We start from the raw sequence: 22,257 nt of genomic DNA, 5'->3' as shown, positions 1-22,257 counted from the left end.
CCCCTCCACGAGCCGCCCGGCCACGCGCGCCTGCGCTTGCGCCGGGCGCCACTTCCGGTTCAGACACGCACGTGACCGGGCGGCGCTCACGTGACCGCGCCGGCTGCGTGATGGCGGCGAGGCTGGCGCGGTTCTTGCTGCTGTTCGGGCTCGCAGCGCGCGGTTAGTGTTCGGGCCTCCCGCGCCCCCCGCGACCCCGAGCCCCTCCCGACCCGTCCCCGCGCCCCTGCCCCGGCTGCCGGCCCGCCCGCCTCCTCACCGCCCCGTTCCCCGCAGGGCCGGCGTCCAAGATGAAGGTGGTGGAGGAGCCCAACACGTTCGGGTGAGCAGCCTCGCGGGGGGCGGCGGCGCGGCCCTGGACCCCGTTCCCCCCTGACCCTTCCGCTTCCCGCAGGCTCAACAACCCGTTCCTGCCGCAGACCAGTCGCCTTCAGCCCAAGAGGGATCCTTCCCCCGTGTCTGGTGAGTGCGAGACCCTGGCCGCGTGCGTGGTGGCGACCGGAGAGGGGACAGGGAGCTGTCGTGGGTTCCCGACCCGGGTGGACCCGGTCAGCGCTCGGGAGCCTGCTCGAGGGAGGCCGCGAAGGAAAGGACGGCGTCTGATGAGGGGCCCTGAAAGCGAGGGGCCCTGAAAGCGAGGGGCCCTGAAAGTGAGGGCCTGGAGGCTTATGCAGCCGTTTAGCAGCCTTTAAAAATTTTTTTTTGCGCCGTAATATTCCCGAACGTTCTTGTACCAAGTTAAATAGTTGCCCATATTTAGAGAAGTCTTTTATTTCCTGCTCTAGAAGCGACTTCTGTTAAGAGTTTGGTATCTGTCCTTCCAGACGGTTTATGTACTTGTGTTTTTACGTTTATTGAAATGATCATACGGTTTTTATGCTTTATTTTGTTAATGTGATTTATCACGTTGTTTGATTTATGGATGTTGAACCATCCTTGCATCCCTGAGATGAGCCCCACTTGGTCATGGTGTATAATCCTTTTAATATATGGTTGAGTCTGGTTTGCTAGTAACTTGAGAATTTTTACATCTGTGTTCATTAAGGATCTTTGCCTGTAATTTTCTTTTTGTATGATGTCTTTGTCTGGTTTTGGTATCAGGGTAATTAATGCTGGCTCCTTGGAATGGGTTTGTAAGGGTTCTTTCCTCTTCAGTGTTTTGAAATAGTTTAAGAAGGATAGGTATTGATTCTTTGGATGTTTGGTAGAATTCACCTGGGAAGTCATCTGGTCCTGGATTTTTATTTGTTGGGAGTTTTTTGATACTGCTTCAATTTCTATAATTGGTCTGTTTAGATTTTGTATTTCTTCCTGGTTCCGTCCTGGAAGGTTATATACTTCTAGAAATTTACTCATTTCTTCTGGATTGTTGAATTTGTTGGCATATAATTGTTTGCAGTATTCTTTAACAATTCTTTGTAATAGAAAGAATTGTTAAAGAATACTGCAAACAATTATATTTCTGGTGTTGGTTGTTAACTTCTCTTTCATTTTATTTGGGCTTTTATCTTGATGAATTTGACTAAAGGTTTGTCAATTATTTTTCTTTTCAAAGGACCAGCTCTTTTACTGATTTTTAAAAATTGTTTTTTAGACATTTGTTTCCACCCTGATCTTAGTTATTTCCTTTCTTCTGTTTACTTTGGGTTTTATTATTTTTTTACCTTTACATGTAGAGTTGGATTGCTTGTGATTTTTCTTGGGGTAGACCTGTATAGTTATCAACTTCCTTCTTAGAACTGTTTTTGTTGCATCCCATAAATTTTGAAAAGTGTTTTCATTTTCGTTTACTAGTATGTTGTTAGTTTACTAGTATGTGTTTGTGTTTTTTCCAGTTTTATTCCTGTAGTTGATTTCTGTTTTCATGGCATTGTGGACAGAAAAGATGCTTGAAATGGTATCAGTCTTCTTGAGTTTATTGAGGTTTGTTTCGTAGCTTACTATGCAATCTTGAAATAAGTGTGTCTTCTGCAGTTTTTGGATGAAGTGTTCTGTTAAATGTTTAAGTTGATCTGGTGACACATTTCCTTATTAATTTTCTGTCTGGATAATCTATCCATTAATGTGAGTGGGATATTAAAATCCCTTACTATGATTGTGTTACTGTGGGTGTTTTCTTTTATGTCCATTAATAATTGCTTTATATATTTAGGTGCTACTATGTTGGATGTGTAGATTTTTGATTGCTATATTCTCTTTTTGGATTGATCCCTTTATAATTATGTAGTGTTGTTGTTCTTTTAAAGTGTGTTTTGTCTGATGTGAGTATTGCTTACCCAGCTTTCTTTTCGTTTCTGTATGCATGGAATATCTTTTTCCATCCCTTCACTTTCAATTTGTAGTGAGTCACTTGTAAGCAGCATATAGATTGGTCATGTTTTATAATCCATTCAGCCACCCTGTGTCTTTTTTGTTTTTGAACATTTAATCCATTTACGTTTAATTATTTTTATTATTTTTTTTTAAAGTTTGGTTATTCAATTTCAAAAAAAATTTTTTTTTTTAATTTTATTGGGGAATATTAGGGAACAGAGTGTTTCTCCAGGGCCCATCAGCTCCAAGTTGTTGTCCTTCGGTCTAGCTGTGGAGAGCGCAGCTCAGCTCTGTAGGCTGTGTGCGCCAGGTGATTTTGGCAGGCCAGTTGAAGCTGAGCAGGTGTTTAAGACGTCTGGGGCACTGGCCTCCCTAGCCAGAGTGGCTTCAGATAGGGAGCCCAGGTGTGCTTAAGGAATGCTCTATGGATTCTGTTTGTTCCCTTTGTTCAGGCCAAAATGGGGTTTGGCAGTGTGTCCAGAATGCACTGTAGCAACCTCGCAGGTAGGCCAGAGCACCTGGATGGAGACCCTGCCCACCCTGTGGAGACAGAGGGGATGTAAACACTGGCGCTCAGAGGCACCTCTGACCCCAGCGAATTCCTGTGGTCCCTGGAGAGCTCCCTCAGCTCCCCAGCCTTCGCTCTCCAGTCTCTCTTTTGTTTGTCGTACATAAAGTGGTCTACTACAGAAGTGACCCTTGTGTAGGCTTTTCGTGCCAGGTAATTTTGAGAAGCTAGTTGGAGCCAGGCAGGTACTGATGGTGCCTTGGGCACCGTATTTACCTTTACCTGCCTTTAGCTTGGGGGGCCTGTGGTCCTGGAGTGGGCTCTGGAGGGAGGCCAGGTGCCCTGTCATTCCTGGTCGCTCCCTTTGTTCAGAGGCAAAAGCTTCCATGCCCTGTGGTGATCTTCCATAGTTAAAAAATACATTATTGGGGGTGGTTGGAGTGCGGTGCTCTTTTTCAGCAAGGTTGCTGGTTCGATCCCCACATGGGCCACTGTGAGCTGCGCCCTCCACAACTAGATTGAAACAACTACTTGACTTGGAGCTGATGGGTCCTGGGAAAACACAAATGAATAAAAGTTTAAAAAAAATACATTATTGCTAAAACTTGATAACCATCATCTGAGCCTTCAGTGAGCCGTAATTTTTTTGTTGGTAGAGGGTGTTGCCTCAATGTTGATGAAAAAATATCTGTCAAGTACAGTACATTGCAATATAATGAGCTATGCCTGTATTGATAAGGAAGGACTTACAGGAAACAAATAAAATGGCAAAAGTTTGTCTTGTAGCTTTTTTGTCCCTCATTTCCACCATGTTTGTTGACTAGGTGACATGTTTGATTTCCTTTTCATTCCCTTTTGTGTATATTCTACGTATAGCTGTTTTCTCAGTGGTTTCCATGGGGATTATGTACCATCCTAAAGTTATTAAAGTCTAATTTGAATTTATACCATCTTAACTTTAATTTCCCCACCTTTGTTTTCACAAATTACCTCTTTAAACCTTGTGTACCCGCTAACACAGATTTATAATTTTTTATGATGCATCTTTTAAATTCTGTGTATTTACAAATCAAGATTACAATACTGGCTTTGCATTTGGCACATGTATTTACCTTTAGTCCTTTCAACTTGGGGGGCTCCCTTCAGCGTTTCTTTTGGGCAGGTCTATTTACAATGTACGCCCTCAGCTTTTCTTCGTTTTTTGGAGGGTAGTTTTTCTGGATGTAGACTCCTTTGTTGACAGTTTTTTTCTTTCATCCCACTGCTTTCTGGCATCCAAGGTTTCTGCAGAGAAATTGGCTGATACCCTTACTGAGGACGAGTTACTTGCTGCTTTCAAGCCTTGGTTTTTGGCACGTGTCCTGGTACGAGTCTCACTGAGTTCCTCATACTGGGAGCTTCTTGGATTTGTATCAAATAAAGAAGTTCTGACAATCATTTCCTCCAACAATCTCTCTGCCCCTTTCTCTGTTCTCCTTTGGGTGCTCCCGTGTCCCACAGGGTCCCACAGGTCTGTTCACTGATTTCATCTGTCCGCTCAGATCTGCTGTCGAACCCCTTGTGTGATTTTTCATTTCAGTTGTATTTTTCACTCCAGAATTTTTGGAGTTCCTTTCTATAATTTTTATCTCTTTGATCACATATCATTTTCCTGATCCCCTTTAGTTCTTTGTATTTTCTTTTAGTTCTTGGAGCATATTTAAAATACTAAGTCCAGTGTCTAGGCTTCTCCCGGGATGGCTTTACCAGTTTTTCCCTTTGAATAGGCCATGTTTTCCTATTTCTTTGTATGCCTTGCAATTTTTTATTGAAGAGTGGGCCTTTGAAAGAACAGACACCTCTGCCAGTGTTTGCAGACTGGCTCTGTCTTTATTTCCTAGAGTCTCACCCCAGCTTCTCCCCAGGGCTGTACATGGTCTGTTGTGCATCCACCAGACTCTCTTGCCCCAAACTTCTGAGGCTCTAGGCCCCCTTTTCCCACCTGAGGTGACCAGTCCTCTGGCAGCCGCCAGCCAGGTTGCAGAAAAGGTCGTTCTGTTCCCATGACCGTGCTGGGGGGCGGTGACACAGGGCAAGAGAATATGACACAAAACTTGAGCTGCCACCGTGAAGAAGGTGTCCTTGTTCTTGGGGTCCCCATGATTGCTGTAAACCTGCTTTCCAGAACTCCTCTAAGGGTAGTCCAGCCAGTATCTGGTTTCTCTTTCAATGTTTCACAGGGAAACGAGCTGGGAGCCTCCTAGTCTGAGGTTTTGCCGACATCAGCCAAGTTCGGGCTCCATTTTTAAAGTTTAAACCAACTTTTTCCCCCAAACGGTCCCCGTTTTGTGGGGTGTCCGTGTTTTCTGCCTGGTCTGTTTCCGCACACCTGCTCTTGCCCTGGATTCAGTGTCACATTCTCCCCTTCCAGGGCCTGCGCATCTCTCCAGACTTTCTGGCAAGTGCTTCAGCCTGGTGGAGTCCACGTGAGTGAGGGCAGGGGTGGCAGGGGTGGGGGCTGGGACACCCCTGACGGTGGCTGTCCCCCCAGGTATAAGTACGAGTTCTGCCCATTCCACAACGTGACCCAGCACGAGCAGACGTTCCGCTGGAATGCCTACAGCGGGATCCTCGGGTGAGCTGGGGAGGGATGGGAGGTGGCTGCAGGCTACGTGGGGGGGGTGCCCCCAACCCAGCCTCACGCTCTGCTCCTCTCCAGCATCTGGCACGAGTGGGAAATTGCCAACAATACCTTCAGGGGCATGTGGATGAGGGACGGTGACTCCTGCCGCTCGCGTAGCCGGCAGAGCAAGGTGGGCTGTGTGGCGAGGGGCGGGCCCCTGGCTTCCCCCACCCACCCGCCAGCCAACCAAGGTTTCCCGCCCAGGTGGAGCTTACCTGTGGGAAAAGCAACCGATTGGCTCATGTGTCAGAGCCAAGCACCTGTGTCTATGCGCTGACGTTTGAGACGCCCCTTGTCTGCCACCCCCACTCCTTGTTAGGTAGGATGCTGGGGGCCTGTGGGGGTGGGGTGCGGGAGGGGCTCTGCTGAGGCCGGTTTCTCTTGGGTCTCAGTGTACCCAGCCTTGCCCGCAGCCCTGCAGCAGCGGTGGGACCAGGTGGAGCAGGACCTGGCCGATGAGCTGATCACGTCCCAGGTGAGGTGCTGAGGGAGGCGCCCCCGTGGCGGGGGCAGCACAGCCAGGACCCGGGAGTTCCCTCCTCTTCCTCGGCTTGCAGGGCTATGAGAAGTTGCTCAGGGCACTGTTTGAGGATGCTGGCTACTTAAGGGCCCCCGAAGAAAGTGAGTCTGCACAGCAGGAAGGCGGTGCCCAGAGCCTGGTGTTTGAGACCCTGGAGAGCTGCAATAAGGTACACGGTGGGGTGGGGGTGGGCTCTCTGGAGACAGCCAGCCTCTGTTGAGGGGCCTCACTTTACCTTCGAACCGTTCCGTTCCAGGCACATAAAGAACTGTCCAAGGAGATTAGAAGACTTAAGAGTGTGCTGACCCAGCACGGCATCCCCTACACCAAGCCTGCAGGTAAGTCACGCCTGGGGGCGGGGGGGCCAGCCCACCTGGGGACCTGCTGCCTGGGAGCCAGGTCCTGACCTGTCACCGCCTGGTATTTTGGCAGAAACTTCCACCTCAGCGCACTTGGGCTCCAAGACACCCATAGACAGGGCAGCAGAGCAGCTACGAGGTGACCCAGGATTGCGTGGGAACACCTTGTGACCTGGGACTGTGGCGTCGTACAGCAGGAAGGAGGACCAGGCCGGGACCAGGGGGCAGAGCGCGCAGCCCCGGGAACGCACACTAAAGGCAGAGGACGTGCGTCCTCTGTGCCTTCGCGCCAGCAGCTCTCAGGCTTGTGCTCAAAGATGCAGGCAAATAAAGATTCAAAGTTTTAATTAATTCCCATACTGATAAAAATAATTCCATGAATTCTGTAAACCATTGCATAAATGCTATAGTGTAAAAAAATTTAAACAAGTGTTAACAACTTGAAACAGGTCACTACAAGTAAATGATTATGCATTATAAATACTACCTTTTGGGTTAAGAAAATTCCATTCCAATAACATCCTCATCTAAATACGCAAACATCCAGATTGGGAGCTTCCATAAATTAATCCACACAAAGCACCCACACTGAGTTGAGGTCTGCTGACCAGTTACATGATGGTGTGACGACAGAATATTACCGCTAATATGGACAGTAGAGCTGAGAGACGGCACCGAGCACCACACGGCTTCTGCTGCGGAACCCAGCACTCCCCCCTCCTCACCCACAGATGGGAAGGGGAAACCTGAGAGGCCGAGCCTGGCCCGCGCTCAGCCTGTGAGGACCAGGTCACTGCAGGACGGGAGGACCTCAGAGAGCGGCCCTCACAGCGCCCGGGCACCTCGGCAGTTCCACTCGGGGTGGTTCTTTGGTCTTCCCACGGCACACCTGTCCTCAGAGCCAGTCCTTGACCTGAGAAGGGCGAGTGCTTGGGGGCTACGCCCTCAGCCCCAGCTGTGGGACCCCTGTGAGCACGGCACCTCCAGTCCCCCAAACTCCACAGAAAGAACTGACCAGAGTAGCTTATAAATAGACCTAAAGCTTAATTGTTCTTAATTGTTTATAATTTGAAAATGTCTAGGCTAGATATCAGTCATAAACACTGTCCTGTTATCCCAAAAAAGGCCAGAGGCCTGAAATGGAAAACAAGTACATAAATATTAATAAAAATAATTTTAAACAGTGATAACAGTAGCACAAAATATACGAAATTTCTAAGAGCTAATAAATCATCACTAGAATTAAAAACAAAGTAGATTCACTAAAACCGAGTCAATAGTTACCTGTAAGTAGCGGGCTAACTGCGGAATGTCATGGATCCACCTTTAAAATGACAACTTTTCTCTAACAGTTTGTCTTACGTTAAAAAATGGTTTAAACTTCTTACTATATAGTAAATACATTCTAAATTGGTCACTGATAAAAATTTTTACCTAGTCACTTTGCACTTTAAAAAATGCTATTAAAAGTCTTTGGCAAAGGCCCAGGCGAGTAGAAACGTGTCAGTGTTCACTTCCAGGCCAGAGGGGCCGGTATCTGCTCCCGCCCCCCAGCGGCAGGTTCTGGAAAGATTTTCCTCACGGCAATCTAGATCTGCTTCGCCGAGAGCAAAGTTTGGGTAAACGACAGACATATTTTACTTCTTCCCAGGTTTCTAGGAAAAACGACCCACTGCAGACCAGAGAAGGTTCTTATCACTAAAATCAGACCCATTCTTAAGAGTATTTGTGCCACAGCCTTGATGCCGGGCTGCTGCTTGAGGCCCGAGGGACCCGCAGCAGAACCAGGTCCTCGGGGCGTCACCCCGGCACAGCGTTCACCTCTCCTCAACCTGTGGTCACACAGATGACATAATACCTGGATGCACAGAGCAGGCGACCGTGCTGGCTAGACGTGTGGCCCTAAAGTCTGGAACATGCCAACACTGGGTGAGCCTGTCCCACGCGGGCAGGAGTCCCGGTGGTCCCAGGTGGGGGCCAGCTGGGACGCCCGGCCGCCAGCTCCAGGAAGGTGGGGAGCACCGCTGCCCGTCGGGCGCACAGGACGTGGCTGCACCTCTCACTAGTATCAAATTGTCTTAGAGTTTCAAGAGAGAAAACCGGATGAGCCGTTTTCTTCACTTCATTTGCAAGGCACAGGCACTTAGAAAAGTGGCCACGGGTCGGAGATGCGTGATCGAGTTCTCTCACCTCACGGTGTTGGGGTACAAAACTCCAATTAGTGTGCACATGCACGGGGTTCGGGAGAGTTCCTTTCCTAAAATCAGAAACACCTAAATGTGTCTTTCAATAATCACTCTGCTATAAATACTATTTGTTTGCACTTAATTCGAAACCTGTAAAAATCCTAGGTATTTTTCACTACTAGATAAATGCTCATTTCATAAGTACTAATTTCAGAATATGAAATCTAATATATTTACCATACTATGAATCAACAATAAACTGATAGGAAATATTTTAAGTTCACAGTACACATATAAAGCTTCATATTATCGCATATTAAAAAAACATGAACCTAGAAAGCAGCTTATAGCAACTCAGACCGTCCATCTAAATTCTTCGGTTTACAAAGTGCTTGGCTGGGACCCGAACTCCCAGGATGTGGTCACAGTAGCATCAGGACCGCAAACCCTGTGTCATTACTGTGCCAGCCCAAACCCCGTGCATTGGGCACGGGGGTTAGCCTTGGAGGTCTGCGAGGAGGACACCAGGAAACCGAGGCTGCAGCTCAGGGCCGGGTCCCGATGTTGGTGGCACCAGGCAGTGAGGCCGCCGTCACCACTGGAGGGGCTGGCCCTCACAGTAGGGGCACTCGGGCGCGCCCGCCGCGCAGGGCTCACAGAGCACACGGTGCTGGCAGGGCCGCAGGACAGCACCGCGGGCCCGCTCCCCACATACCACGCACTGCTTTGCTCGGAGCTGGAAGATCACCTGTGGGCAGAAGGGGTTGGCAGGGTCACAGGACCCCCCTCCCCACCACCAGCCCCCAGCCTGCCCAGAGGTGACGCGAGAACGTGCAGACCATGGCCCCTGGCTACAGCAGTAAAGCTCAGGGCTGGGGTGGGACACCCATGCCAGGGGCCACCCCAGGAACACGAAGATGGGGTGTAAGCGGCTGCTTCTCCACAAGAGCCTTGGGTGGAAGACCGGCTCCCAGGGAGAGGTCAAGATGCCACACTGGCATGGAAAGGGCCAGGCCAGGATGGAGGCCCAGGACCTGTGGCTGGTGGCCAGTGGGTGCCAAGATTTGGGCTCAGCGAGACCCTGACTCAACATCCAGCTCTCTGGATGAGGAAACAGCCACAGCCTGGGAGGTGGCACCTGGGAGGTGAAGGAATCAGGTGCGTGGGTTACATCCAGATCTTGGCCACGGTCAGTGCAGGAGGAGAGTGTGATGACAGGCAGGGCCATGGAACCTTCCAGATGCTCTAACAAAATGCTCTGGTGTGGAAGGTCTGAGGGCAGTGGGTTTTTAGCTACATCAGAGAAAATGAAATCAAGCCAGGAGGTGACCAGTGACCCTCGAGGGTGACCCCAATGAGATGCCCCAGACATACACCATGATTGCAACTGTGTGGGGCGAGAAGGGCATCCACACTGTTCATGAGGGCACAGCTGGCAAGGGTAGGAGGCAAATGTGGAAGCTTCTAGCAAGGAAGGGCAGGGCCAGCCCGGCAGGAGAGGGGGCACACACTCCCTGGAGCAGTGTGGCCACCACCTGAGAAGTTGGGGCAAGAGCGGGACCACGTGGGGGAGAAGCAGCACTAGGCCAGATCCCACTCATCACCTTCCCCCCCGCTCCCCACACTGCCAGGGACAGACACCTGGGACCTTGGAAACCCAAACCAGGACTCACCCCGTCCACCGCCTCCAAATCCAGGCGCAGCTGACTCTGCAGCGAATGCAGTTTGGGCAGTGGGATGGCACCAAGGTCACTGCAGCCCTGCAGCCCGGGGAGCGCGGACACGCCCCGGCCCTCCAGCTCCTCCTGCAGCTGCCTGAACTGGGCCTCCACCTCCTCCTTCTTCTGCAGCGCCAGCTGCCGGGCGCTGTCGGCCGCCAGGGCGCGTTCCTTCGCCTCCTTGGCCTCCCGCTGCCACGCGTCGCAAGCCTGAAATGCAGGGCGCTGCAGTGGCGGGCGTGGGCACGGGGGCACCCTGGGCACATGGGGGGAGCACCGGTCTTGCCTGCGTCGCGGCCCCTCCCCAGTGCTCACCTCCTTCACCTGCTGCCAAGACTCCTCCCACTGTCTGATCTTCCTCTTGGCCTCGTCCAGCTGCCGCCTGACCCGGGCCAGTTCAGCGCTGTTCGGACTTGCGCTGGCAGAGGACGCGGGGCCGGCATTCAGAATAGGGGATGGGCTGGGAGAGAAGCTGCCAGAAACAAAGTCCCAGATGCTGCCGGGGACGCCGTTCAAACCTGAGAGAGAAGGAGACAGGAGATGTCAGCCCCCGCCATGGGGAGAGTCTCCTAGGCGGGCGCTGCGACCTCTCGGCTCCACTGACGAGGCCACGACCCTTGATCTACCGACCAGGCCCCCTTCCAGCCACCTGTGGGGGTTAAACAGAAAAGGAAATAAAGCCAAAGTTTCTGTGACTGCATCGTATGACCAGCGGTTCTCAAACTCTGATCCCAAGAACCCTTTACACCTGTGGAATCCGGCGACCCCCAAAGAGCTTTTGTTTACTTAGGTGACACCTGTTGATACATAGTCACGTGTCGCTTAACAACGGGGGTACTTTGAGAAACGCACCAGTAGGCGATTTCGTCGTTGTGCAAACACAGAGTGTACTTAACAAACCTAGATGGTGTAGCCCAATACACACTCAGGCTATGGTGTAGCTGGTTGCTCTTAGGCTTACAAACCCGTAGAGCACATTACTGCACAGGTAAGTTGCAACACAATGGTAAGTGTTTGTCTATCTAAACATAGAAAAGTATAAACACTACAAAAGATTTAAAAACTGGTCCACCTGTCGAGGGCACGTACCATGAATGGAGCCTGCAGGACGGGACGCTGCTAGGGGGACAGTGACTGAAGGTGAAGGCCTAGGACAGGACAGCGCAGCTCCAGGCTTGGTAGGGACTGTCCCAAAGTCCCCCCTGCTTCCTTCTAACAGCGTCAGAAACAGAACACGGAAGCTGTCAGTGAACAGGGATGTGGGCTGGACTGATTGGAAATATCAAGAAGACACTGGCTGGCTAACACTCAGCTCACCAGTGACTGTCAGGAGGGAGTGAAAGGTGACCTGAGGGTCAGTGGGAACAGGAAATCGAGATGGACAGATAGAAAGGCACAGAGGACGTTGACAGCAAGGTGGTTTGGCTACTGCATGTTGGAGCAGCCGTCAGACTAAGGAACTTTGTGGTGTTCATTAAAAAAAAAAAAGGGTACTTAACATAGAGAGGGCGTGCAACTGAAGACTCCATATTTTGACTGTGGAAGTTTGTTTTTGGTTCCATTGATCCATCAGGTACAAAAGGCTCTCGCTGGCATTGAATTGATGAAAGAAATAAAACTTGTCTGTGTGTTACATCATGACAACCTGAAAATATTTCCAAATACAGGGACAGGCCGGCCCCACACTGCCACAGAGAGCTTTTACTAAAGCGGTGGTGGCCCTTAATATTTGTCAAGGTCGCTCCTGTGGACCTGAGTCCTTGTACAGGAACTTAGGTACTCAGCCAAGAACTGACAGCACTGTACTCTGAAGGCCATCAGGCTAGATCTGGGAGGGCGTTAGGGCCCCCTAAATATGTAGCACTGGGGGACAGGCTCTTCTGTGCTAACTGACTGGGGTGTCATCTGTTCACTCAAAATTGGGGTAATGTGAGAGGGGCTCTATTGCCAAGCCCCACAGATACTGCTCCCATCAGAAAAAAAAATTCCTCCTGAACCACGCATCTTTCCATTTCTTACAGGAATTCAGCTCCATTATAATCTTACAGGACCACCATCGTTGTATGTGGTTCGTCACTGACCAAAAAGTCGTTATGAGGCTCATGACCATTTAGGAATCAGAAATTACAACGGACACTTAAAAATACTAACTGTTTTTAAGTATAACAGATCATATAAAAGAACATTTTTCAATGAAAGAAGAACGTAAAACAAGAAATGTTACTATGTAACTTTACTAACAACTGTCACCCCAATAAACTTTAAAAAAAAAAAAAGAAAGAAACGGCACTGTTTTCTATTTCTGCAAATCCACCTGCTCCTGGGTCGGGTCTCTGGCGACACTGCACCTGCCTCAGAAAGCCCACTGCCCGTGCGAGGGAGCAAGACAGATCCGGCCACCATGTTGTCACGACCGTGTCTCAACTTCCTGGGCACAATGAGACCCAGTCGAGGTTGACATGCAAACGCTTGTCCAGGACCCAGGGCACGTCGGGCAAACCAGCAGCGACGTGGACGCGGGGTGGCCTGGGTTAGGTCCCAAGGCTCGTGCCGAGGGGCGTGTGCGGGGCAGCGTGTGGGAGCCCTGAACGGGAATGCAACCGCGTAGGAACAGCTCCCCGCACCGTGGATTATTCAACTCCCAACCATCACTGTGGCGGGGCCCCTCCCCGCGAACCGCGGCTCACCTAGGGAGTTGTAGGACGAGGCCGAGGAGCCCAGCACCCTGGGCTCCGACTTGAGGGGTGGTGGCTGCTGGGGGGGCGTCATGGCCGAGGAGACCAGGGGTCCCGACAGGGACTGGGAGAGCGAGCTGAGTGGGGAGGTGGACAGGGACGACGAGGAGTGCAGGGACGGGGAGCGGGCCAGGCAGCCAGGGATGGTGACGGGCGCCGAGCCCCCCGGCAGCCTCTGACCTGCGTGGAGCGGAGGGCCCGAGTTAGAGAGAGAAGGCGGCAGCCCTGTGCCCCAGAAACCCCGCAGCACTGCTGGGGGGTGTGCGGGGTGGGCAGCCAGGGCAGAGGACACACAGTGGGGGAGGTCCTGGGGGCCCTGGGGGGCCCGGCCACCGTGTGAAGGTGTAGAGCCAGGGATCCCTAGGCTGAGATGTGGCCACAGCCCTCGCCGCTCAGACAAGCACTGGATGCACAGGGCAAGGAGTTTGGGGGTCCCGCAAAGGCCAGCCCCCTACCAGGCCTGCTCACCTACCTCGCCACTGGCATGGTGGTCCCAGTACTTTTAGTACCCCCCTTCGCCCCCAAGAAATAGTTTAATTTCTTTTCACATCAGAGGAAAAAGATGAACTTTTACGGCAAAGAAAATGTCTTGATGCCAGTGCAGAGGTGAGAGCGTCGCAGACAGCCATGAAGGCCAGCTCTCCCCGTCCCCGACCCCGCGCAGGCTCCCACCCCGTTTCTGCAGGGGTTGCTTTGCTCAGATGGACATAAACCGAGGAGGTGGGAGGCTGACCCTGCCCAGGCTGCAGAGGCCTGAGTGGGGGGAGACGGGACCCCTCCCGCCCTAGAACCACTTAAGGGTTCTTGCAAGGAAAAGCCCAGCTGCCCCGGCCGCCCTGACAAGAGTGCCAGGTGCCACGTTCTTACCTGTGGGTCCCAGGTCACTGCCGTCCTGTTCGTCCAGCTCCTTATCCAGGGGGGTGAGGCTTACATCACTAAGATGGAGATCTAAGGCAGAGCCTGTCCAACAAGACACCGAGTTACCGCTGGGAAGCATGCAGAGCTGCAGCGGGGAGAAGGCCCAGCTCTCCAGGGAGGCGGGGACCCCTGGCCTCGGAGCTGGAGGCTGGGAACGCACCCCCGGCCCATTTCCCAGTCAGACTCGCTCTCTCCTCCCCCAGAACAGCCCACGTGTAGCCCCTGCAGCACGGCCTCGTCCAACTGACGTCTGCTTCTCTTACGCTTAGATTTCTAATCACTGGGTGACACTTAACCAAATAAACATACTTGACTAGTAAAAAAAAACCTTCCCGGTGCTGTCCATGGGAAAGCAGCTCACAGAACAAACAGAGTGAGGTCACACTCATGCTGAATGATGACACGGGGACGGCTGACCTCCACGACTGGGGCCACAGCAGGGAGACCCGCAGCTTGTTCTCCCGCCCTCCCCCCACCTAGCACTGAGCAGGGTTCCATTTCCATCCTGTTCCACCGGGGACCCGTGTGACCCACACACGTCTGTTAAAGGAAGAGAAGGAACAACACGGGCCCCTTGGAGCTGACCCCCCACCTCCCAAAGCTTTCCTCAGAAACCCTCTCCTGCAGGGGGGCCACCGACCAGCACAGAGCAGGCAGCAGTCTTGGGGTGGCTGAGGTCAAGCTGGCCAGCCCCCAGAGCCAGACCCCACCTTGTAAGTTCCCACAGCCACACAGGATCCGCTCGGGGAAGGTGTGGCCGGAGGACCCTTGGGAAATGGCCAGGAGAGGGGTTGCAGGAGCTCCTGGGACACTCCCCGTGGGCCAGTGCCGCCTTCCCAACCCAGTCAGGTGACCTTGGTGGCACTGAAGGGACACGCACAGGAGTTCTGCCAGTCAGCACCCTTCTCCCCTCCTCTCACTTCTAGGGGCCCACCCTCCCCCTGTCACTGCACCCCCACCCAGAAGCCAGTGAGCCTCTCCTATATGGCCGAGTCCTGTCCCCCTGGCTAGCTGTGGCCCCCTCGGTCCCCATGACATCTGTTCAGACGCACCAGGTCCCATTGCAAGAGGCCACAAAGTCACCGTGACCCCAGGCTGCGGGTCAGACATGTCTCCACAGCCCAGCGGACGCACCACAGAGACCCTGGTCAGACCCGCTGCTCTAGGTCAGCGAGCTGGGCTTCTGGAGCCTCCTGCCTCTGCCCCGCCCCCAGTGCCTGGTGCCAAGTGTCCGAGAATCCCCTGCATCGTGTCCGACAAGCAACACTGAGTCAGAGCTGCCTGCTGAGAGGAGCCACTGCCCAGCTCGGACCACGTCCCACACCCTTGGCTCAGGCCAAACTCCTGGCTGCCTCAGAGGGACAACCATGTCCCTTGCAAAGGGTCATGTCAGGAGGCAGCAGGGACCAGGCAGCAGGAAGGGGTGGCCGGGTTGGGGTTGTTTCAAATGACTGCATTCAAATCCAAGAGGCGAGCGAAGGCTAAGCCAGGGAAGGTGACAGAAGTGTGGCTCAAGCACCAGAGGAGCCCATCTGCTGTGGGGAGCAGCTGCTGCCCTTTTAAATGAGACACATACACCGTCATCAGCAGGAAATGTGGGACAAGAGATGCGTGACTTCCAAAGAACGGAAGCCCCCAGCACACGGCTGCAGGCCCGTGGACAGCAGACTTGGGGTTCAACCCCGACGGGCGCCCCCAGCCGCGCTGTCCCTTCCCGCTCAGCCTGGGGGCGCTGCGTGAGCTGACCATGGGGGGCGCTGCGTGAGCTGACCATGGGGAGCGCTGCTCGCTGACGCTGGGCGCTCAGGCTCCTGCATGTGAGCCAGCGGCTCCGGCCTCTGCAGGGCGAGGCCCGTCGTGCACACGGGAAAGCAGCGGCCGGGATCGAGGAAGCCTGGCGGGGCCCAGGGCCTGCGTCTGTCCCCTGCTTCGTCACTGCTGCCTGAGGACGTGACCCTGACCTGGCCCTGCTCGGGAACCACAGCCGGGAGCAGAGTGAGGACCACGCTCCATCAGCCAGAGGGTGCGGGGGGAGATGCTGAGGGCCTCCAACCCCGGAGCACCAAGGTCAGGCGGCCAAGTCACCTGGACAAAACCGTCCTCCCCACCCAGTCACCTGTCACCAGGAGTGGTGGGGGGGCACTGGGGCCCCGCCCACTCCCAAGGAGAAACTATTCACATGCACGTATTAAGGACTTCGGAGGTCTTATCTGGAAAGGTGGTGAACTCGCAGGGGTGTCCACCGCCCCCCTCCCCAGACAAGGGGCCTGGCCCTGTCCCCGCCCCAGCCCCCAGATTCCATCTCGTTGCTCTGGAGTGTGAGGCGGGAAGGTGCTGAGTCTGACACTGGCCCTGTCAGCACGTCTGTAGGGAGAGCAGACAGCAGGCCCCAGGCTGGAAGCACCCCAAGCGCTTCAGTCCCTGAGAAGACAGCGAACATTCCTCACAGTGGCCTCTCTGACAATGGTGGCAAAGAGATGCTGCCTGGGAACGCCTGCAGCTGGACCAGCTCCTTTCACAGGTGCCCTGACGTACCTGACACCACACCTGACTCCAGTCATGACAAGAAAGACCCTCAGGGGGCCCTTGGGGCAGGGACCCAGGGGGCAGTGCCCACCGCTGGCCTGCACAGGCCCCCTTTCCTTCCTGGGGGCTCCCTCTGTGGGTGTCCTCCCCGTCGGCTGTGCTACTCAAGTCCTTCTTTGCATTAAGTTCCTCCGCTCCACAGACGGCTTCTTCCTAACATCCAGGAACACAGGAGCCTTGTTGTCCGGGGGCCGCTAAACCAAGCACCACAAGCCAGGCAGCTTCAAACACCACAAATCCACTCTCCCAGTGCTGGAGCCAGAAGCTGGGCTCAAGGTGCGTGGGCCCTATCCCTCTGGAGGTCCTGGGAGGCTCTTCCAGCTTCAGGCATCATTGGCAGCCCCTGGCTTTCCTTGGCTCGTGGATACATCACCTCATCTCTGCCTCCACCGTCACATGGCTGTCTATCTGTGTCTGTGTCCAAATCCTCCTTCTTATAAGGACACTAGTCATCGTGGATGAGGGCCCAGGCCAATGACCTCATTTTACCGTGATTAAATCTGCAAAGATGGTTTCCACATAAGGTCATGTTCTCAGGTCACGGGCAGGAGGGTAGGACTGAGAAGTAAGTTTTGGGGGGCACATAATTCAACCCCCAACAATGGGGACCTCCTGGGGACAACCCTCACCCGGTCTCTCCCCTCCAGGCTGTACTCTGCTGCCTGAATGGGAACCTCCCACAGACTCAGGGGCCCACACATCTGCCCTGTCCCCCACCCCAGGCTCCCTGTGCTGTGGCCAAAAAAATGGAGGCCCAAAGCCCCCTTCATGAGCTGACCTGGCACATCTGCCCAGCCTGGGGTCCCAAGCTCCTGTCCTCGCCGTGCTGGCCAGTCAGGCCTGACAACCCGGACTCAGCCCTCAGTACCTGCAGCTCTGGGATCAGGTGAGGGATGGTGAGCTTCAAAGCTAGCAGGTTTCCAGAAGCACTTTGTCAATAACAAAGGCGTAACTAAATGATGAGGTAAATGGATGGGTGGGGGAAGCAAACTGGACTGCATGCCACTGTTCACACCTGGAAGTCATTTAGCCCCCACCCCATGACTCAGCACTCAAGTGCAAAGGTGGCACAAGAGGGGCCAACCCTCACCCGACAAACTACAGCCTGCGTTCCGCGTACAAGGCGGAGGCAGCTGCTCTCAGGATGTGTCCTGGCCCACTTTCCCCCCAGCAGCACTTCTCTTGCCCTGTCACACCTTGCTGTTTCCCAAGATCAGACCCCGGTCTCCCCAGATATTCTCTTAAAAGAAAAACTGACTTTTAAAAGGGCTTTCACACTCAAAACCCAGATGAACCCAGGCTGTGCCATCTGACCCAGACCGGCCTAACCAAATTACCAGGAGCCACCCAGATGTTAATGAGAAATTAGCTGAAAGCTGCTGAGTAATGGCCCTGGCAAAGCCCCGTTGCTGACGTGACACAGCACATTCAAGAGGCGCCGCGGTCCCGCAGGGTCAGGGACACTCGGGGACAAGGCACACAGCGCGGAATTTAAGGCCTGATTGGGGGACCCCGAGGCCGGGGGAGCTCCCCGCACCCACCCGATCCGGCGGTCCTCCCCCACCTACAGGACGGTGAAGCACCTGGGTCACCCACGGGTCTGAGTTTCCGACAGCGCAGGCGGCGATTCGTAACGGGACGAGGCAGGAAACAGTCTTCTCTTGGGAGCAAGAGACCCACCTCCGTTAGGTAATGCGGGCTCCATGAAGAAGCCTCGCGGCGGGCGCCCGCCCACCGGGGACCCGCAGGCGCCTCTGCAGAGCGGGCTTCTCGAGAGGGCACGTCTGCATTCACCTCATTCCGCAGCCCCTAGGAAACCGGGCACCGCACCCTGGCTGGCATACCTGGTCCGGGAGCGGGCACCACGGACCAGTCCGAGGAGCACCTGGAGGGGAGGCGAGGCACACCTGGGGAGGGAGGCTGGCGCACCACACCTCGGGGGGGCGCACGGCCCGCTCCGCAGTGTCGCGTGACGACGACCCGCACCCTGACGGCGCAGGGCTGAGGATGCTGACTCACCGTCCGCCGCCCCGCGCCACCGGCCCGCGCCACCGCCACCGCCGCCGATTCAAATACCGCCCGCGCCCCGCCCACCCCGCGCCGGGCCCGCCCACGGATGACGCAAGCCTTGGACAAGCCCCGCCCCGATGACGCAAGCCTCAGACAGGCGCTGGTCCCGCCCCCGGTGACGCAAGCCCTAGACAGGCCGGGTCTCCGCGGTGCGGGGAACCAAGGCTACCGCCGCCCTTTGCTACGGGCCACTCCGGGCAATGAGCTGCGCAGGCTGCCATTTTAATGGTCACTATTTTAATCAGAAACCTGCCCATATGAAGGGAAAGGCAAAGTAAATGAAATCTGTCAAGTGGCCTTGACATGATTCCACTAAATGCATTAAATACAGAATAGCCTGGAAACGGCACCTATTGATTTTAGTTTACTCTAAATAAATGAATGAATGAATGATTTCAAAGTGGATTCTTTTGATTCAGTGCATTAGCAACGATGTAATCGGAATGAAACTACTACAAGAGAAAACAATCCAGTCTACACCTGTTAGTCCCAAAGCAGGTCAGGGGGCTCTCCGGGCCCGGGAGTCCTCAGCTGTAGATAGACCGCCCAGCTAGGGCCCACCTGGGGCCGGAGGGCACTTCGGAGGAGTCTGTTACTTCCCATAACTGGGGCAGTCGTATTGGGATATCACTTTACACTCAGGAAGGTGGTCAGAGAAAATGGGTGGATGGCACCAGCAGTGGACGCTCACTATTTTAACAGCAACAAAAACATATTATCTGTAAATGGAAGCAATGCTGATCCTGAAAACAAACCCACCTCTTCACCTTCCAGGAGTTGGCTCAGGAAATATTTAAGTCAATGAACGAACACCCAGCAAGATGGTAAGTGAAACTAAAACAGGCTGAGGTGCCCCTTGGGTGTTAGATGACGGCTAGAAACATTACTAGGAATCTGCTAACGCCAATCTGTCATCACACGTCCAGCACGGCCACTTTCAAAGCACAGATGCACCTCGTTCTATTTTCCACTCAGGGGAGCAGAGCCTCACCTGTTTGGGGGACAGGAATTTCATTTTCCTGTTGAGCTTTGTTATGCTCAACTTGTATTTTATCCTGGGGAACATAAGCTTTATTTAAAAACTGTGCTTATCCATACGTAACAATAAAACTTTGTGCTGACCAGGCTGGGCAGCTCCCCTGTCCTGCCACCATCCACACCTTCCCAGCCAGCCCTGGACAGACAACTTGGAACTGCCACAAGTCTCCCTGGACCAGGACAGAGATGCAGGCACGGGTCAGCCTGGAAATGCAGGGAGCCCTCCACAGGTGCCGGGTGCCCCACCACCTAGATGTGGCCTGAGGGGGCCAAAGGGACAGGCATAACTCTCCACCCCCAGGCTCTGCGTCCATCCAGCTCTTCCCTGTACTTTCACGACAGCCCCCACCTGGATCCTGTGCCCCATTCACGCTACCGGACAGGTCACCCCCAGCCTGTCCCTCACCTTCGGGTGCCCTCGCTGCCCACCCCCACTCCCATTTCATTTCCCTAAAGCCTCCATTCTCTGACTTGCCCTTGGGCAGAGGGGCTCCTCCACTCTAGCCCCAGGCTCCCGGTGAAGCAGGCATTTCCATGACCACGTGATACAGCCACAGTGACTGACGACCAAAAGCAGACATGAAAGCTTGCATTCCTCAACGTGTCCAAACTAGACGATTACTGAAAGGCGCCAGGGGAAGTGCTGAGAGAAGTCAGGGAGGCGTCCTGGGCTTACCTGGGACGGACTCCAGGGCACTGCCGGTGGGGTCGAGCGGGTGGGCACGGGCCGAGAGTGCGGGCAGAGCAGTGGGAGAGGAGCCGCCAGAGCCAGCACTGGACGCCAGGCTGGACGCCACGCTGGAGCTCACGCTGGGAGCAAGTGGGTGAACCACTGCAAACACCGCCAGGTGGTTCTGTGCAAAGACACAAACGAGGTGAGCAGACATACCTGCATAGACCATAGCAGCGTGACCTCAGTGCAGAGTCACAGATGACGAGTTGGCCGACTTCTGCCGCAAAGCAGAAGATAAAGTGGACTTGTCTACGTACTTACAATGAGCCCGAAAGGCAGAACTGTAAGCTGCCCATCAGCCAGGGAGGGGAACATATGCATCTAGAAAAATGTCTCGTCTAATGAGCTGTTCTGCAAAAAACGATTTTCCAAAGCAGGCAAACAGCAGTAGAAAACATCCCACCAAGACATAAGTAGAGAGCCAGCCCCCTTCTGAAAACATCGATGAAATGGTCCTATGACGTCATTACCCAAGAAAAGTGAAAAATGGGGGTAAGTCACATTATATTTGATAGACAACAGATTCAAAGAAAAAGAACTGGCACAATCTTGGAGTGGGAGGCAGTCATGTGGAGGACGCTGTGTACAAGCAAAGCACACAATGAAAACGACACACGACAGAGCTGCAGGCCAGACCTCAGGACTCTGCACAGCAGCTGCGTCTGCAAGGCAGACTCCGAGGTCACTAGGAAATGAGTCAGAGCTATATTGCAGTGAAATGGTGGGATATCTGGGTTCTGCTTCAAAATAACACGGGAGAAGTTAACCTGGGCCTGGGGGGGGGGGGGGCTACCACAAGGCCAACGATAACGGGAGTTTACTAGTTTGTCGGAGTAAGTGAAGTTTTCCATAATAAAGAGTGTTAGTTACTGTGCATTTTGTAGGACAGAAATCTGGCACAGGACAGGTTTTTGAGCAAAAGTGTCTTGGCCTTGAGGTCGCATTTTCCATGTTCATGAGCTCCCAACCCCATCCTGGTTTTGCTCAAGAGAGGCCCCCACGAAAGACCATCGGTCCATGAGTACAGAGACCCTGGAACTGACAACCACTGTATGTTTGAGGCTAAAATTTAAAAGTAAGAACTTAAACTGCAGAAGTCTGGAAAGCAGTAATCCCCCAACACCCTCCGGGGTCACCCACAAGCGGGCTTTTGTATCCCTCCACCTGTGAAGGTGTGACCATGGGCTTCTCGTTCCTTCCTGCCTCTGCTGGGCTGTGCGCCGTCCCCAGATGGGCCAGGAACCACTGTAACCCACGACGACACCGGAGATGCCCCACATTAAACCCGACACACTGAGCCTGGCCTGGAGCCATGAGCCTAACTTCACCACTCACCCAAGTCACACTGCAGGACGATGTGCCCCCTCAAAGATGTCAGGTGACACTTTGTCCTGAAAATTGATAATGACATCCTGTTTGGCCCTTTGCCTGAGGCCTCAGTCATTACAGATGGATCACTTGGATTCCCCATCACCAGGGAGTCAGACGCACAGCGAGACAAGGGACCATATCCCCTTCAAATGCCAGCTTTGTCTGCCTTTTTTTTTTTGCTTTTTTATTATGGCAAAATATGCATAACATAAAATTCACCACTTGAACCCTTTTTAAGTGACCAGTTCAATGGCATTAAGTACTTTCACACTGTTGTGCAGCCATCACCACCATCCAGCTCCAGAACTTTCTCCATCTTCCCAAACTGAAACTCTGTGCCCAGAGTTTCACACGGACTCCCCATCTCCACCTCCCCTGGCACCACCAACTCCCTTCTCTCTGTACCAATCTGACTCTCCCAGGGACCACATATGAGTGGAATCCCACAATGTGTGTCTAGCTGATTTCACGTAGTGTAACATCTATGGGCGGAACGTCTGTGTCCAACTCTCCAAGATTTGCATTGAAGCCCCAACCCCC

General features: G+C 53.6%; 2 protein-coding genes across 10 annotated transcripts in view; one reads left to right on the top strand and one right to left on the bottom strand.

Moving 5' to 3' along the window:
* The first annotated feature begins 22 nt into the window (after positions 1-22).
* On the top strand, positions 23-6,848 carry GNPTG (N-acetylglucosamine-1-phosphate transferase subunit gamma). The gene is made up of 11 exons (XM_074322564.2): positions 23-162; positions 277-322; positions 395-462; positions 5,232-5,286; positions 5,352-5,435; positions 5,520-5,613; positions 5,688-5,802; positions 5,876-5,958; positions 6,041-6,172; positions 6,260-6,341; positions 6,436-6,848. The coding sequence occupies exons 1-11, from the start codon at positions 111-113 to the stop codon at positions 6,531-6,533; spliced, it is 909 nt and encodes a 302-aa protein (XP_074178665.2). The 5' UTR covers positions 23-110; the 3' UTR covers positions 6,534-6,848.
* UNKL (unk like zinc finger) overlaps positions 6,691-22,257 on the bottom strand; it is a 39,663-nt gene continuing 24,096 nt past the window's right edge. For 2 of the 9 annotated variants that reach the window (XM_019713157.3, XM_019713159.3), the window contains exons 10-15: positions 20,290-20,467; positions 13,869-13,961; positions 12,954-13,181; positions 10,582-10,784; positions 10,222-10,476; positions 6,691-9,296 (exon numbers count right to left, since the gene is read on the bottom strand). In XM_019713157.3, the coding sequence (XP_019568716.3) occupies positions 9,141-9,296; positions 10,222-10,476; positions 10,582-10,784; positions 12,954-13,181; positions 13,869-13,961; positions 20,290-20,467 (1,113 nt within the window). In that variant the 3' untranslated portion in view covers positions 6,691-9,140. Of the gene's footprint in view, positions 9,297-10,217; positions 10,477-10,581; positions 10,785-12,953; positions 13,182-13,868; positions 13,962-18,073; positions 18,095-18,185; positions 18,211-18,349; positions 18,569-20,289; positions 20,468-22,257 lie in introns of those variants that run through there. The other 7 variants (XM_074322557.2, XM_019713158.3, XM_074322560.2 and 4 more) reach the window with 6 other exon arrangements.

The sequence above is a fragment of the Rhinolophus sinicus genome, chromosome 10 (genome assembly GCF_057876585.1).
Source record: "Rhinolophus sinicus isolate RSI-liver-muscle chromosome 10, RSI-T2T, whole genome shotgun sequence".
Classification (NCBI taxonomy): domain Eukaryota; kingdom Metazoa; phylum Chordata; class Mammalia; order Chiroptera; family Rhinolophidae; genus Rhinolophus; species Rhinolophus sinicus.
The sequence above is the reverse complement of the archived record's forward strand: the minus strand, read 5'-3'. Positions and strand labels throughout refer to the sequence as shown.

Bases quoted from the DNA above. Each gene is read 5' to 3' on its own strand.
- GNPTG (XM_074322564.2), top strand. From the start codon at position 111: ATGGCGGCGAGGCTGGCGCGGTTCTTGCTGCTGTTCGGGCTCGCAGCG. The intron at 163-276 runs GTTAGTGTTCGG...CGTTCCCCGCAG, and splicing joins GTTCGGGCTCGCAGCGCGCG to GGCCGGCGTCCAAGATGAAG. The intron at 463-5,231 runs GTGAGTGCGAGA...CTCCCCTTCCAG, and splicing joins GGATCCTTCCCCCGTGTCTG to GGCCTGCGCATCTCTCCAGA.